Source organism: Phragmites australis, chromosome 17, assembly GCF_958298935.1.
Source record: "Phragmites australis chromosome 17, lpPhrAust1.1, whole genome shotgun sequence".
NCBI classification, from domain to species: Eukaryota; Viridiplantae; Streptophyta; class Magnoliopsida; order Poales; family Poaceae; genus Phragmites; species Phragmites australis.
The window spans coordinates 14,739,763-14,754,875 of record NC_084937.1 but is presented as its reverse complement, the minus strand read 5'-3'; the positions used below and the strand labels follow the sequence as shown (position 1 = coordinate 14,754,875).

Genomic DNA, 15,113 nt, shown 5'->3' with positions numbered 1-15,113 from the left:
CAATGTAGGTTTGTTTTGCAAATATTGTAAAAAAGATTAGCAATGAAAAACTTTATTCCGCACTTGCATGGAAAAAGGAAAAAAAAAAGGAGGCAGCGAGGTTGCACGTCACTATCTTGGTGACCACCCTCTCGCGATTAGCGGCACTACTGGGGTTTCCCTGACGTAACAAGTAACGTCTAGATAGGGCGACGTGTTCGACATGATGTTCTCCTCGTCAATGGCACATGAATTACACTATTATTGCGTACCAATGTGATTATGCAGCACAGGGGATTATTCCATGCATATTTGTCATTTATACGGCGATTATTCCATGCATATTTGCACCGATGTGATTTCCACACGCACACATATAAATACTCAAATGTGCAGTTCTCTGTTCTCGGAATCAAAATATAAAAAATGTTGTAATTTGAATGAACAAAGCTTTGGCACCATTTTGACTAAAAATATCCATTGTTTGTTCCAGAAACTAGATGTGTTTATTCACTCCAGCCCAAAAGACAGCCACCGCGCAAAATGGGTAACTGTGGGCCCATAAATGAATTATGCAGCTGATCCGTATTTATTGACTTAATGGCCAGATTTTGACGTCTCAACAAACGAGAAGAATCAAAGCTAAAAGCCTCAGTAAGTAGCTTTGTTTATGCTATACAGCTGAAAAGATGAGAAAAAAACGCCTTCACAGTCTACGGAATGTTTGCTTAGCTACAAAGGAACCTGATTAAAGCAGCAAAAACTAACAAAACTTGTCCTTCGAACTTAAAATTGTTCCATTTTATCTACTTTCATCTAATTGGGAAAATAAACAGTATTTTATACCAGAAAGAAAGAAACATGGAGTATTATAAAGACTGAACAAGACTACATATGTATCGATCCAAGTGTGCGCTCAACTATACATATATATACAGGCAACAGAAGGATGTGACATGCCATCAAAAAGCTTAGTTATCGTCAAAAAGTAGGATGTAATATAAAAAAGACTTTACTTTACAAAGTAATCTATTCTATATAGCACAATAAAACAAGCATTTGTACAAACTAAAATAGGAAAATAAATAATTATAACAAATAAACTCGCCTAACGACAAGTACTCTCTACAACACACGAAGAGGAACCAGCAAGTACAGAGGGAGCAGCACCGCGACTGTGATCCTCGACCTCGCGTCCATGGCCGGCGAGGAGGCCGACGTCGTCGACCCCGTGATCGGGTTGGTGTGCTGGTAGTACCACGGGAACCACGGCAGGATCGGGTTCGGCGGCGGCGGGGCCGGCCCAGCCGGGAACCCGCTGTACGGCGGCGCCAGATAGCCTGGCATCACCCCCGGCGGGGTCAGCTGGTAGCTCCCTGGTGGCGGCGGCGGATAGCTTCCGCCGAAGCCGCTGTCACCTGTCGCCGGTGGTGGTGGCGGGTAGCTGTTGATGGCGCCTCCGGAGGTTGGCGGCGGGAGGCACGGGTACGGGCAGTCCGGCGTGTCGGCCGACGTCGTGGTGGAGAGCACGGTGATCAGGCCGAGGAAGACGGTGGCCAAGAAGTACCTAGCCATGCTGTGTGCAAGAGAGTGAGTGAGAGAGAGAGAGCGCTTCAACTCTGATATCTGATACTAGTAGGTACGCGGGCAGCGGTTAAAACACTGGTGGCCTTCTTCGCTTATTGGCACATTTGGCGCTAAAGGAGCGGAGCAGTTGCGCATGAATGAAGCAATCATTCCCTTTCAATCACAGCGATCAAGCGATCCCTACTTTAAAAAAACAGTCTTATATATCAGCCCATCGCTATTAATTCATAATAAACCAATAATAATAAGATAATACTATCGGTTTATAGCATAAAAAATCAACTAATATAACTTATAAACCGATAATAATAAGGATCATCACTGTCGGTTGATGGCTTAAGTTAACAGTAATGCTTAGCTCCATCATCACTGCTTGCTGAAGCCAACGACCGACAGTGACTTTTGTTATCTGCTCATGGTTAGAGCCGACGGTGACTATTATTATTGGCTCATGGCTAGAGCCGACAATGATAGTTCGTCAAGTGTCATTATCGGTTCGTGTTAGTGATAATGGATGACAGTTTATTTTAAAAAAATTATAATTTTTTATAAGAAGTCGAATAAGGGTAAACTTTATATGAAAATTATAGTCCTCGATGAGATCTGCATCTTTATAGTTGAAAACGTTTTCATTTGAAGTAATTTAGATGTCCAAATAATCATTTGAAATTTTAGACAGAAGAGATCACACTACAAGAAATTTACTAATATGTGACATTCTATAAACTTCACGGTTACATGATTTTTTTTGTTACAAAGCAAAGTCTATGATGATCAGGTGACGAAAATATGACCCATTACCAATTGCGCATCTCTGATTACAATCAGTGACAAAAATAACTATTTTTTTCATAGTTTTCTATGACGATCCTGCTTCATCATTAATTTATGACAAAAATTATCATCATAGTTTAGCCAATTATCATCACAAAGAAGTGGTTACGGTGCCACCATGTCTCTCTATAGCTAGCCAGTATGATGTGGCAAATAACATAGATGTCAAGCTAGATATATCTAACGTGGTAGATGACACGGATGTCGAGTTGGATCTGACATGGCTATACAATCTATCGTGGCAAATGACATGGATGCCAAACTGAATATGCCATGGCCATTCCATTTTTGTCACAGAATCGTACACATTGTATCAACTAAGAACTCTCTCAATAGCTTAATCACCAAAAGGCATAAAATGGAATCACCAAAACACATCAAATAAAAATTTCCATGTAATAACTCTCAGTTATACAATATATTAGCATACACAATGTCTATTATCTGATTGTCTATCTTTCGGGTCTCGTAACTTCAGCAAGCAGGTGGATACAACAAAAGCTGGTATTGGACGCTACTAATCTGCCAGGTGCCTACTTATTTGCTAGAGATGAGTCCATAACACCATATGACTTGCCCATGAAATGCGAAAGTGCAGAAGAACAATATTAAGGTAGGAATCATGAATAAATAGAAACTCGATCATGGATATGAATGTAACTTCTTGAGATAGGCAATAATCAGGAGGTGAAAATCAAGATCCAGTCTTCACAAAAATACAGAGAAACTACCATTCTATTGGAGCAGCAGATGCTAATTTACAAACAAATATAGCTACGATAACAATACTCTCAGACTGCAGCTGTCTCCTATGGTCTGAATTTGAGCAGGGCATAAGAGCATATATGATCCAAGAAAGATAATTAAGGCAAAGTTATTAATAAAAGTGCTTATGCATCATCTAGAAGTGATATGCTCGTCTTTTGACCTCTGAGACATCTTAAATTCAATTCCCAGAACCAAAAGTGTTACACATCAACCTCTAAATAGTGGAAGAGCCCAATACCATAGACCCAACAAGTGCTATAAGAAGCCTAATCCCCTATCCACCACCTTTTGGAGGAACCTCTATATGGGATGGTGACAAACACCAGCAGACACAAAAAGTGCATGATACCCGCAATGTTTAATGTGCAACTACACAACATGATTTGATGGCTTAACTACTTATCTTTCTCAGGATATCACTGCAAACAAGTTTGAATATCGCTAGTTGGCCACATATTTATGAATCTTGTAACAACTGCTGGAATTTGTGCAAACTTTAACGTTCTTCTGGGCCGTGTTGGGCTGCCAGGGCTGGCCCATCTTGCTGTCTCGGTCCAGTCCAGTGTGGGCGCCATATATATACGGATATCTAGGGTTGGATTGAGCAGGGGATTTTTCCTTGGCCGCTCCGTCCGATGGCTCCTGGGGGCTGGCGGCAGCAACGCTCCGGCCGATTCTTTGGGCGGATGCGCTGGCTGCAGCAGCTTCAGGAGAGATGGATCTTTGGGTGGTCGCGGGAATCTCGCAGGGATGAGATCGCGGCTCTCTGGATTGAGGATAAGTCCCCTATCTCATTCTCTCTGGCTTTTCCTCTCTGGGTGCGACGACATAAAAGTTGTTGATTACCTCCCTTGTGTTCTAGCTCGGAGTTGGATCAGGACCTGGATCCTGAGTCTCATCTTGGGTTTCCTCTGGTGATCTACTCGAGAGTGAATGCTCTGTTGGTGGCCGGAGCTGTAGCGCTGAAACTCATCCGGATTGCAGTGGCAGTTCGGTTCTGGGCTTTGTATCTCCGATCTCCTCTCACCGCCGGCAACGGAGGGTGATTGGTTTTCTGGGTCAGCGGCGCATTAGCCGTGCCTAGCCAATCTTCATTTTGATCTTGATCAAAGTTTTCACTGTGAGTTCCTCTGCCTTCTATTCTGTTTACTTGCTCTGTGATGATGATATATTGAGATTGGATTAGTAGATGGGTACAATAGCTAGAGATCTGTGATCTGGGCAGTGTGCTGAAATCCCTAATGTTTACATCTTGTCATAATTCCTCTGAGTAAGCTGTATGCAGAATTGGATGTATGTTGTTAGCAAGTTTATGCGCACAAGTTAGATCTGGTGCTTATGACATATTCAGTGTTTGCTTAGTTTATTCTGTGATGGATATATATGCTGATATATTCTGAGATATCCTGTCAGTCTATTCTGCGATTATCTCTTGTGCTGGGCAACCTGGTTGATCCTTTGTTGGCTAGAAGAATTATGTAATATGGTTCTTTTCAGTCACTGTCCAAAACTGTTTTAATGTCTGTCCAGATTCTCTAAGCTAGCTGAAAACCATTTAATAGTCCAATCTATGATATTGAGGAAAGAACAATTAGGGAGCAAGACCTTTTTGTCTTGGGGCCAATTGTTAACTTATTCTGAGAGCACAGTAATTTGTTTTATCTTCTGCTATCAGTTTGTTGTGCAGATTATACTCATATGCTTTATCTTGGTATTCAGCTATTGTTGCTACTCCTGTAGAGGTATTTTCTGCTGTTATTCTCTCTTCTTTCAGCAGCATTTACCTGTGTACAGATAGCTCTTTTCTCTGCAATTTTATTTTATAGTTGGAATAAGATATTTGCTCATTATATGGCACTATATTTTACTACAACAACTGCAGGGGAAACAATGTACTAAAATCCCTTCTGATGATTGTTAGCAGACTAGAAGGTTATGTTATGAAGAAAATTGCATTAGAGAGACTTGGAGTTTACCGTCAAATATTTGATAACTAAAACAAATAGTGCATTGCAAAAAGAAAACATATGAAAAGTCCGAAGCTGAAGCATTACCTTTTTCATGAAATGTAACTTCCGTCCAAAAGGCTCTAGGAACTTCATATCTATATCAAGGGACCAAACCTGCATAAAAGCAGTTGCAAAACCCTAAAGAAATCTACTAAAAGGAGAAAAAAATGTCATGAGACTTCATAGGGAAGATTTAGAGGCGAAGGAATGAGACTTCAGATAATTTATCTAATGCAACATAATGACGTAGTTTCATGAAAAATGTACCTATGATATGCACTCCTAGGTCGATATAAGAAACACTCATTGGATCATCCTCTTCTCAAATAGAATACTTTCTTCGCATGACAACGCTTTGTTCAATCCGAGAGGAAAATGGATATATCATAAATCAACTCAAGAAGATTAGTGGTTACTTTGGCAACTCTTCTCAAATAGTGTACTTGGGATTTAGAAAGCAAGAAAACTATGATCATATATATATATATGTATGTATGTATATATGTATATATATATATATATATATATATAGGAAAACTAGTATGTACTCCCAGAGTACATACTCACTATTATGATATACCACATAAATGAACTGGATATACTCCTTTGTCATTATGAGTATACTTATATACTCATTCTAAAATATTCAAATGTGAACTACATGAAAAAATAGAAAAGAAGTCCATCAATTTTATTAGATTTTGATAATACCTTTGTATTTGTACATAAAATGTAATACACTAAAAAAAATATGTGCAAACTAACTAAAAAACTATACATACCACTTGGATGATCTTATATACATCACATGCTCCATGTAGATACCATTAATCACATGAGATACTCCCTACATAATGAGATACGTATGTGGGAGTACATACTCCCGGGAGTAGCAAATATACTTCCTATATATATATGCTAATACATCTATCACCGTCACATTTTCAAACATGTTCGTGAGTGCATGGATGCATTACCTAACACTTGGCCATTCCCTCATAGCGATATCAAGAGCTTAGATGGTGTTTTGTGGCAGTTCCCTCTGCCTACCAGCCAAGAACTACTTAAGGCTGTACAGATCTATTTCTGCAGCTTCCTTGATAGTCACCTTGTACTCTTTCTCCCTACAGGACTCAATCAATGCAGCATAAGCACATAAGATACAAAAAGAAACATGCATGAACCGCAAAAAAAATATCATACCCCTGGTTTGCTCTCTTAGGATTTGTTAGTTTGAGAACAAATTGTTTCTCTTTGAATGGCAATGGACCATCTGTGAACATGCCCTTTCTTCCATCATAAACAGGCAGTCACCTGTTCAAAAATTGCTTATGCAATTTAACAAGCTAATTAATTATCCATCTGTTCCTTTCCTGTGAATTCGATTTAGGAGTGATGGCCACCTCTAAAAAAAAGGGATACCAATTGCACCAAGAAGTAAAAAGCAAGATGAATATACATCACTACACTATTGGTAAGGATGGGATTAACTCTTAACTAGTTTTGAAGAGAGAGAGAGAGAGAGAGAGAGAGAGAGTTCATGTTTATGTTGTAGTGGTAAATTTCCTTGTCCGCGATCTAAACGAGGAAATGGTTGGAACGCACGTGGCACCCCCGCCCGACCATCCCTTACCCCGGCCTCACGGGGAGCACCAACACCTTGCTCGACGCCAGAGGAAGCCTCTGCAGCCACCGCTAGCGACTCCACCATCTCTTTTCCATCCACTCGTGTCGCAGCTGTAGGTGTCTGAGCTCGTGCCAGAGCCGGGAACAACGGGCCCACTTCTGGGTGCGACCCCGCCTGTGTCGCTACGACCACCATCCTATTCTCCACCTAGAGGCTCAGAGCCTCAACCTCCACCGGCATCGGCAAGACCACATGACCACCAGATCCGCCACCTAGAGTCGACAACATCGTGGGCTTTGCCTGCTAAATCCGAACTACAGCGAACATATCTGGGCTCTGGGCAGCTGGATCTCATCGAAGAGTGGCCAAATCCGGTTATGACCACCCCGAGTGACTGCGACCCGAGCAGGGGAGAGGGAGCGCAGTGTGGAAGAGAGGACGAAAGCAGCGGCACACGAGAGGAATTTAGTCTTCGCAGTAGTGCAACAGGTTGTAGATTTAGGGTTGGTTCTCTATAGATATCCAGTGGAGAATTGATCTGAGCCGGTGGATCTCGATCTGACTGTCCAAAGTTCGCAAGAAATTGAGGGAAATCTTTCAACAATCATGCCTTTTTGACATGCGCGCCACTTTTTTTATGTCCTGCCCCAGTGATTTGATTTTTATGATGATTTTGTTAGTGTTTATGACGATTATGTTAGTGACGGACTTGATCCTTTTTGTCACTAACAATAAGGCAACCAAAAGCAACTAGCCTTGGGGGACCTTTATGATGAATTGTTGAAACATCATCATAAATAGGGCTCAAATAGTGACAAAATGTTTTGTTGTCACTGAAAATTTGTCATAGATTAGAAGATTTATTGTAGTATCAAAATGATTGCATATACTATTGTTATCACAAGTACTTTTGTGGTGGGATGGTAAGGATATATCGTGTGAGTTGAGAGGTCCCAGTTCAAGCGTCACAAACCACACACACGTGTATTTCGTGTGAAAAATCACGTGACTTGTGACTTGTGATGGCGCGGCAGCGGATGGTGCTTGGTTGGGCAAACAAAATCACTTTTTTAGCCAAAAAATCTCGATTGGGGATCGACTATCACTGCCGGTTGAAGCCTTCAGTTGATAGTGATAACCCCTTATTATCGATCCTTGGACCGGCAGTGATAGTCGGGGACTATCACTGCCTGTTGCCCACTACCTACTCCAAAACCGGCTGTGAAGGTGGTTTTGAAGCCGACGATGAAGGCATTTTTTTAGTAGTGGACAAAGTGAAAATTTGTGGTGCATGCCAAGTCAAGGGCCTACATACTTAGACAGTAGGATTTTAATTCAGTTTCTAATGAGCAAACATACCCGTCCAAATGCCTCCTAAATATTTTGTCACGCTTGTTTTAGACATCGAATTGCTACGCCCCATTTATAACAACAAGCAAAACTATAAAACTGGAAAGGATGGATAAGATGACTACAATAGTAAAGGTTTCCTTCTAGCCTCTGCCAAACAGTTAAGAGCATGGGAGCGCATCTAGACCATGATGGTTCAACTCGCATTAGTGTCCACCCTTTTTTATATGTATACTAGTTACGTGTCCATGCGTTACATTAGAAATCCATATATAGCATGAAACAATTGTACTTTGCACACTAACCATATCTCGAGCACATGGATTTGCAACAATGAAACTTCTGAAATACCATCAATAGTAGAAAGGTTGTTTGATGATGAAGTAAAAGTTCTTGTATCAACATTACATAATAAGCTCGAGTCAATTGTGTTACGCTCGAGCTCTTCATCTTCATCAGCATCTAAAGAAATATGTACATGCTAGGGATGTTGGTGCCACATCAAGCAACAACAAAGGCATCATTTAGAAATATAATTTTCTAATACCAAAATGCCACAGTCACTTCTGGATGCTCAACACAAAATATGTCCGTTCAACTCTAATCATCATGAACATGAGAGCCCTCTAGGACAATTCGTATCCAACTAATTCACAGTTCTTTTTTTTGCAAATAATTTAGTCTAACACGTAACCTTTTCACCTTGAAGTTCCCAAATTATTTAAAAACACCATGTTCAATATCATAAGAACATCTTGGTGGAAATTAAGTACCTAATCCTTAATTTTACTCTGCACCCGGTGCGTAATCTTCTCAAAGTTCTATCAAAAGGACATGGGATTACCCATCTATCAATTAGTATGCACCAACAAATTTGTAAATAACAGTAGAGCATTGCATCCAGAATGTATGTCGCTTACTTTTCCTACTTGCCGCAGCGCATTGAAAAAATTCTCCTCCTCTTGGCATGTCCATACGGCCAATTGCCAAGTTGACTTTTTCACTATCAAAATTAACATAGCACGAATAGATAAGGCAAAATCCAATACGAGCATAAATAAAGAGTTTAATACAGAAAATTTCAAAATAATTTCACACAGACCAACCTTGCTTCTGAGATGGCAGTCAGGGCATACACCACAACACATAGCACTGTGCTAATCCTCCCAATCTTGTACATATTCTGGGGTGTTTTCTCCTTAAGCTCATTGTAGATCGGCTGGACATTAAAATGGCAGATGTAGGCATTCGTCATGATCAGTTTGTCTAGAATCACCACTCTTGAGCTGAAATCTGGACCCATCCTCGGCATACTGATCTTGCCCTCTGCCATCTTGATCAAGGCAATGATGTAGGAGACGACCACAAACACAACATCATGGGCAACCGATGCCACGAAGGACAAGATCATTGAGTCAATGTTTTCTAAGACGCACAATGGCACAAGGAAGATCACAAGAACCACCAAGATCAACAGCCTCCGGTTATCCCATTCGCCATGGCCAATCAACTGGTCCATGACGCCGATGTGCTTCAGCGACCCAGACATCATGTCTCCGATGATTATTAGGTACACGATGAGCACCCTGGCATTGTTGATGATGACACACATATGTGCCAGGATACTCGCCGGTCAGTCGAGTGCCCTGTGCATGACCTCGCCGTATGACAACACGCAGTAGGATGCTGAGAACCTCACCAGCAGCTCGATGGTGATCTCGGATAGGAACCTCATGACCAGGATCAAGACAAGGCCGATGACGACACTGAGCACCTTCATGGTGGCCAGGATCGCCATTATGCTGGCTTTGATGATGGAGGTCGCAAGGTTGAACACCACCGTGGGCACGCCGGAACCCTCGGGCGGTCCAGCGGGGTTATCTTCAAGGAGCGGCAGTTCTTCGTTCTCCTCATTGTCGCCTCTGTCTTCCACCTCGCCCAAGAATGAATCTTTCTTGGAGATCTTGGCGTGGCCATTGAGGACTCCATTAGCGGTGGTGCTGGATTGGCCCCGTTGGATTAGAGCTCGATGGAGGGGGATGTCAATGGGAGGTGGCATGGAGGCGGCATGGCTCGCATCTTGGCAGGCAATGCGGTCGGGGTAGGGAGGTCAAAGAGCACAAGGCTGGATCTGGTGCGGATGGGGATGGTGTGGGAGGCTACCATGGAGGTGGAAGTGTGTGGCGGTGTGACAGAGAGACCAGAGGATGGCGTGGAGGCGAGGAGCATGAAGGGCGTGGAGGCCAGGGCGGGCGGCGCGAAGGCCGTTGCCAAGTTTATGCGATAGGTGGTGGTGAAGGGTGTGGGGATCGGGAGGCGACGGAGGGCCGGTGGAAGCACAGGTATGGGCTAGGAGTGAGGGCAGAATGTAGGGAGGGCAGGATGCGGAGGCATGGCACATAAGGGTACATGAATTTTTTAAGTAGTAGAGATAGAGATATTGATGTTCCTATAGGAGTAAGGGTCACAACACACTTTCACTCGGAAGTATTTAGGGTATTGGTTTCACACAGAGCTTAAATGGTGAATTTGTTTTGAGTCGTATGTTACAAGCCGGACTACATGTGATGAATAAATAAATGCCAAAAATAAACTAAGCAAAAAATGCAAACAATAATATAAAATAGAGCAAACAACTGATCTCAGGATTATAGGCTCACTAGCACTAGGTTAGGGACATCGACAGCTTACTCTATGGTAATCAGACAATGGATTTTTTTATTTTAGCTTTTTTAAACTAATATTTTAAAAACTAAATTTCTCAGAATTAATCCCTTTTATCATGTCGAAGTCCTTGCTTTGACTCCCCAACTTGGTCACGCCAATACATATGACATGATCAAGGTTGCCACGCTGGTGTCCGCCTCGATGCTTTTACATGTGAGGCCGACATGGCAGCCCTGAGTCACTCAGTACAACCATTGAGTGTTAGATGAACAGTATCCACCAGGATTCCAAATTTTCTCCTTCCCTATTTCTCTATTTGGACAGTTGGGTAGCCATGCTCCAAAATTCACAAATTTTTTTTTAGGTTCTATAATTCATGATGAATCACGTGTAGGTTTCAAAATACACCGTGTAGGATTCACCTCAATACCCCGTGTAAGTTTCAAAATAAAAACAAACTCCAAAGGGCTACTTTTAGAACTTCTAGCAATTTTTAAAGTCTCAAAGAAATTCCCAAAACTTTGAGAAAATATACTAATATTCCTCTCATGTGGTGTAATAATTTCTAAAATTAGGTGAAAAAGTGAGTTCCTTTGCAATGCTCCATTTGTATGCATTTTTATCATTTCATATGATATTCTCTTTTTAATTCAATTTGAATTCAAACTTGTAATTTTTACTTGATGTTATTTCATCTAGTATCAGAGCCTCTGTTGTCATGGTAGGATCATTTACCCTTATCTCCATATATTTTGTGTTTGTCCTATCCACCAAAAAAACCAAATTTTTTTGCCAAAGCCCTTTGTTTTCATCTATTATTTTGTTAAGTTTGGTTAAGTTTCTGCCTATTAGAGTCTTTGTTTTAGTCGTTGATCATCCATCCTTTGTGTATCCTTTATGTCGTTCTATATTCTTGTGTCGTTTCATATCTATAAGTGAAAATCCCACAAAAAAAGTCATAGCCCAAGTAATCCTTTGCGAAAACTTTGATCCCATCAAGCTCTAGCTCCTGGTTGTGTGGGGTTTTATCTTCTAACTATGCTAGTCATATATCTGGTCTTGTTGTGTTGGAGTTAAAAAAATATCTTTGTGCGTGAGTTGCTTCAAACACTTCACTCATATCTTGAGATCAGCAATAAGCATTGAACTTCTAGTTTGAATTGTTACTTATCTTTACAACAACTAGATTTCAGATTGCTCCTTGTGCATTAATCCCCATCGAGCTCCAAAAGAAAAAACTAGTGTGTACATATTTCTAGTCTTATATTCGCTTAACCATCACTTAGACCACCACATATTGTAGGACCGAGAACGATGACTAGAAGGGGGGGGGGTGAATAGATGCCTAAACAAATTTCTTATGAAAATGATAGTCTTCTCCTATTCTTTAACCCAACGCACTACAAAAACACATGCGGAAGCAGGAGAGATAAGAACAAATTGCAAGACTTCCAAAACTAATGCTTCTCTTCGATGGATGAGAACTCTAAGTTCCATTTAAGGCCATTTCAAGATTCATAGCACAAGAAAGCACTCAACTAGAAGAAAAACTTTTAAAACAAGAGAACTAGCCACCAAAAAATAAAGATTCTTCAAGTTGATGGATCCAGAGGGTTGAGATGGTTCAAGACCAATTCATATGAGAAGATTAACCCTCTAGAAATAGGAAAAACACCTCTTATATGACCTGAAAGGTGCAGCTCTCAAGGAAAACGAATATGAACAAGAAAACACCAAAAACTTACACCAAAACACGTGAACCAAAAGCAAGAGACTAGAATGAGATGAACTCAAGCATATGCAAAACACTCTCTTCATTAAGCTTAGGGGAACGCCCCCTTTTGACAGATTACAAAGTGTTTTCTCACAAAAGCTCTCACCTAAACATAGCCTAAGTACTCCTCCCCCCTCTCTCCACACAACACAAGTGGAAGGTTCTCAAAATTCTCTAAAAACTCTTTAAGGCTCCCCCTCAACCACCAGCCATACCCCTCTATTTATAGGCTAAGAGGACTTGCTTAACTCTTGAGCAATTCTGTCCTTATACTGCTCTTCCCTAACAATGCACTCCCACCTACCACCAGAGGTAGTTTTGTCTGAATTTTTCTCCGTCCATCGGATGCTGTGGCACCTTCATGACTTAGCTTGGCCTCGGCCCTAGCTTCGTGATGATGCCACATGTACTCCATCCTTCCACGGTTTTGAGGCCAAACCGCGAAGCCGCCTTGCATGCTTCTCAAAGCGTGATTTACTGCCACTTGCTCTGACCCCAAGCGAGTATCCTGATGTCGATGTGTGTACTCCGTCTTGTGATATTGACCACCGGCAAGTCTCTCTCGCTCCTAATCCATTCGGGCCGCCTTGTCATTTGCACTGGCATCCCTTTCACTTGACTTTGTCAACACGACATCTTAATCCTTTATTCCATGCTTTGCTTGACCTCCATGTGCATGGCTAGGATCACCCTTGACTCCGCCTAGCCTTCTCGATCATCCGGCACCAAGCACCCTGCTTGGGCCCGATCATGCCATCGTCAGCCGCCAAGTTGCATCCATCATCTACACAACTCAAGACAAGAAAACACATATCTCTAGTTAGTTCCAAATCTAAATCCTCAGCTTAAGACATATCCCAAAAAGGATTATGGATGATCTGGCATCCACACCTCTTAAGTGCCAAACCATCTGGCATGTTCAATTCCCCAGACCAGCCGTCTGGAATCCTCTCTGCAAGAAATAGTCCGATGTATACAATTTCTCATCGCTGGACCATCCGACATGTTCATTTCCACCAGACAACCATTTTGCAATCTCTCTGCAACAAATGGTCCGGTGTATTCTCCGACATTCACATCTTCCATCGCCGGACCACCTGACGCCTGTAAGTCTACCAAAGTTGATTTTCAACCTCTCTGCAAAAAATGCTCCGGCATTCACAATGCTCATCGCAGATTATCCAGTGTGTACTTTAACTTTTTCTTCTGAGTTGAAATGCCCCGGTATGTACACCATCTGAACTCTGGACCATCCGACATGTTCATTTTCCTCAGGCGCCAGATCATTCGGCGTGTACAATTTTCTTGGACTCAGAAACAAACACACCAATTCCATTTTCTTTGCAACTTTGGTTAGTCATTATCATAATTGCAGTAAATATACATGCTCATGCAATCCAAAAATCATTAAACCAAATCAACACACTCGTCAATCACTTATCACATATAAACCAAGGTAATTTCAACTTGGTTTCTCACACATATACTTTTGCCATTTCGTTGCCATTTAGAAAGTTTGGCATTTCTAAAATTCTTTCCCTCGAGCCTTCTTATGACTTGGACTTTCATAGTGGATGACATTGTAGGGTCTTCCTAAAGTCGACATTTTGCACTCGATCATCTATAAGGTCCTGGAGGACTCGCTCAGGCCTCCCCAGGTAGTGGAGTTCATCGTGATCTCCACCCGGGCGCCTAACAAGGCGCAACCCCACCTCCTCCTGATCGATCTGGAGGTAGCCAGACAGCCCTAGGCCAGACGTTGACCAGAGTTGGAGAACTTGTGCTCAGTACTGGTCAGCAAAGGTGCGACCAGCCTCACCCTGAGCTAGCCAGGGACTAGACTACTCGCAGTCAAAAGTCGACCACAGGTGGAGGTACGGCGAGTAGTGCTGGCCACCAAGGGAACAATCAGTCACTCCCCGAGTCAGTTGGGGTTGACTAGTGCACTCCTCGGGTCTCCGCACAAGGGGAGAGAAGGTCAATGGAGGATTCGGCTTCCGTGGAAGTGTCCAAACGCACCTATGGGATGCCATCTGCCCGCATCACGATGATAAATGTGGCCTCCCTGTTGGGTGTACTCAGTGGTTTCACGAGGTCGAGAGTTGTACTCACCCCTCCGACCACACGGTAAGTCCCACTGTTAGGCATAGACATTTTGAGTTCTTTTCTTGACTCTGCAACTTCTTGTTGCTGTAGGTCCTCCACCTCGTCAACGACTCCATGGGCGATGTGAGGGCCCCTGAGGAGCATCGGGTTGGAAGCCATTGAGCCGATGGAAGAGTCCGCATAGGGCTGGGCCTACTCCATCAACGTCCTGGCGAAGAAGTTCACCCAGCTCCTAAGCATCCTGGCGGCGAGGACAACAGAGGATGTGGCGAAGGTAGCTAAGACTATGGTAGGGTATGTTCTCTGGTGCTACCGTTGCTGCAACACCGACTTCAACCTTGAGATCATTTGGGAAGCCGAGGCGAAGCTAGAGGTTGAGTGCCAAGGGCCACCGGACTTCAAAGGGTCTCTC

At 42.5% G+C, this 15,113-nt stretch overlaps 1 protein-coding gene and 1 pseudogene across 1 annotated transcript; both read right to left on the bottom strand.

Moving 5' to 3' along the window:
- Positions 1 to 954: 954 nt before the first annotated feature.
- Positions 955 to 1,675, bottom strand: LOC133897415 (uncharacterized). The gene has a single exon (XM_062338145.1). It carries the CDS (start codon positions 1,552 to 1,554, stop codon positions 1,105 to 1,107), a length of 450 nt encoding a protein of 149 aa, XP_062194129.1. The 5' UTR covers positions 1,555 to 1,675; the 3' UTR covers positions 955 to 1,104.
- A 4,562-nt stretch (positions 1,676 to 6,237) lies between these two features.
- Positions 6,238 to 10,224, bottom strand: LOC133896901 (amino acid transporter AVT6E-like; annotated as a pseudogene).
- Positions 10,225 to 15,113: the final 4,889 nt, after the last annotated feature.

Coding starts and splice junctions, on each gene's coding strand:
- LOC133897415 (XM_062338145.1), bottom strand. CDS start 1,554: ATGGCTAGGTACTTCTTGGCCACCGTCTTCCTCGGCCTGATCACCGTG.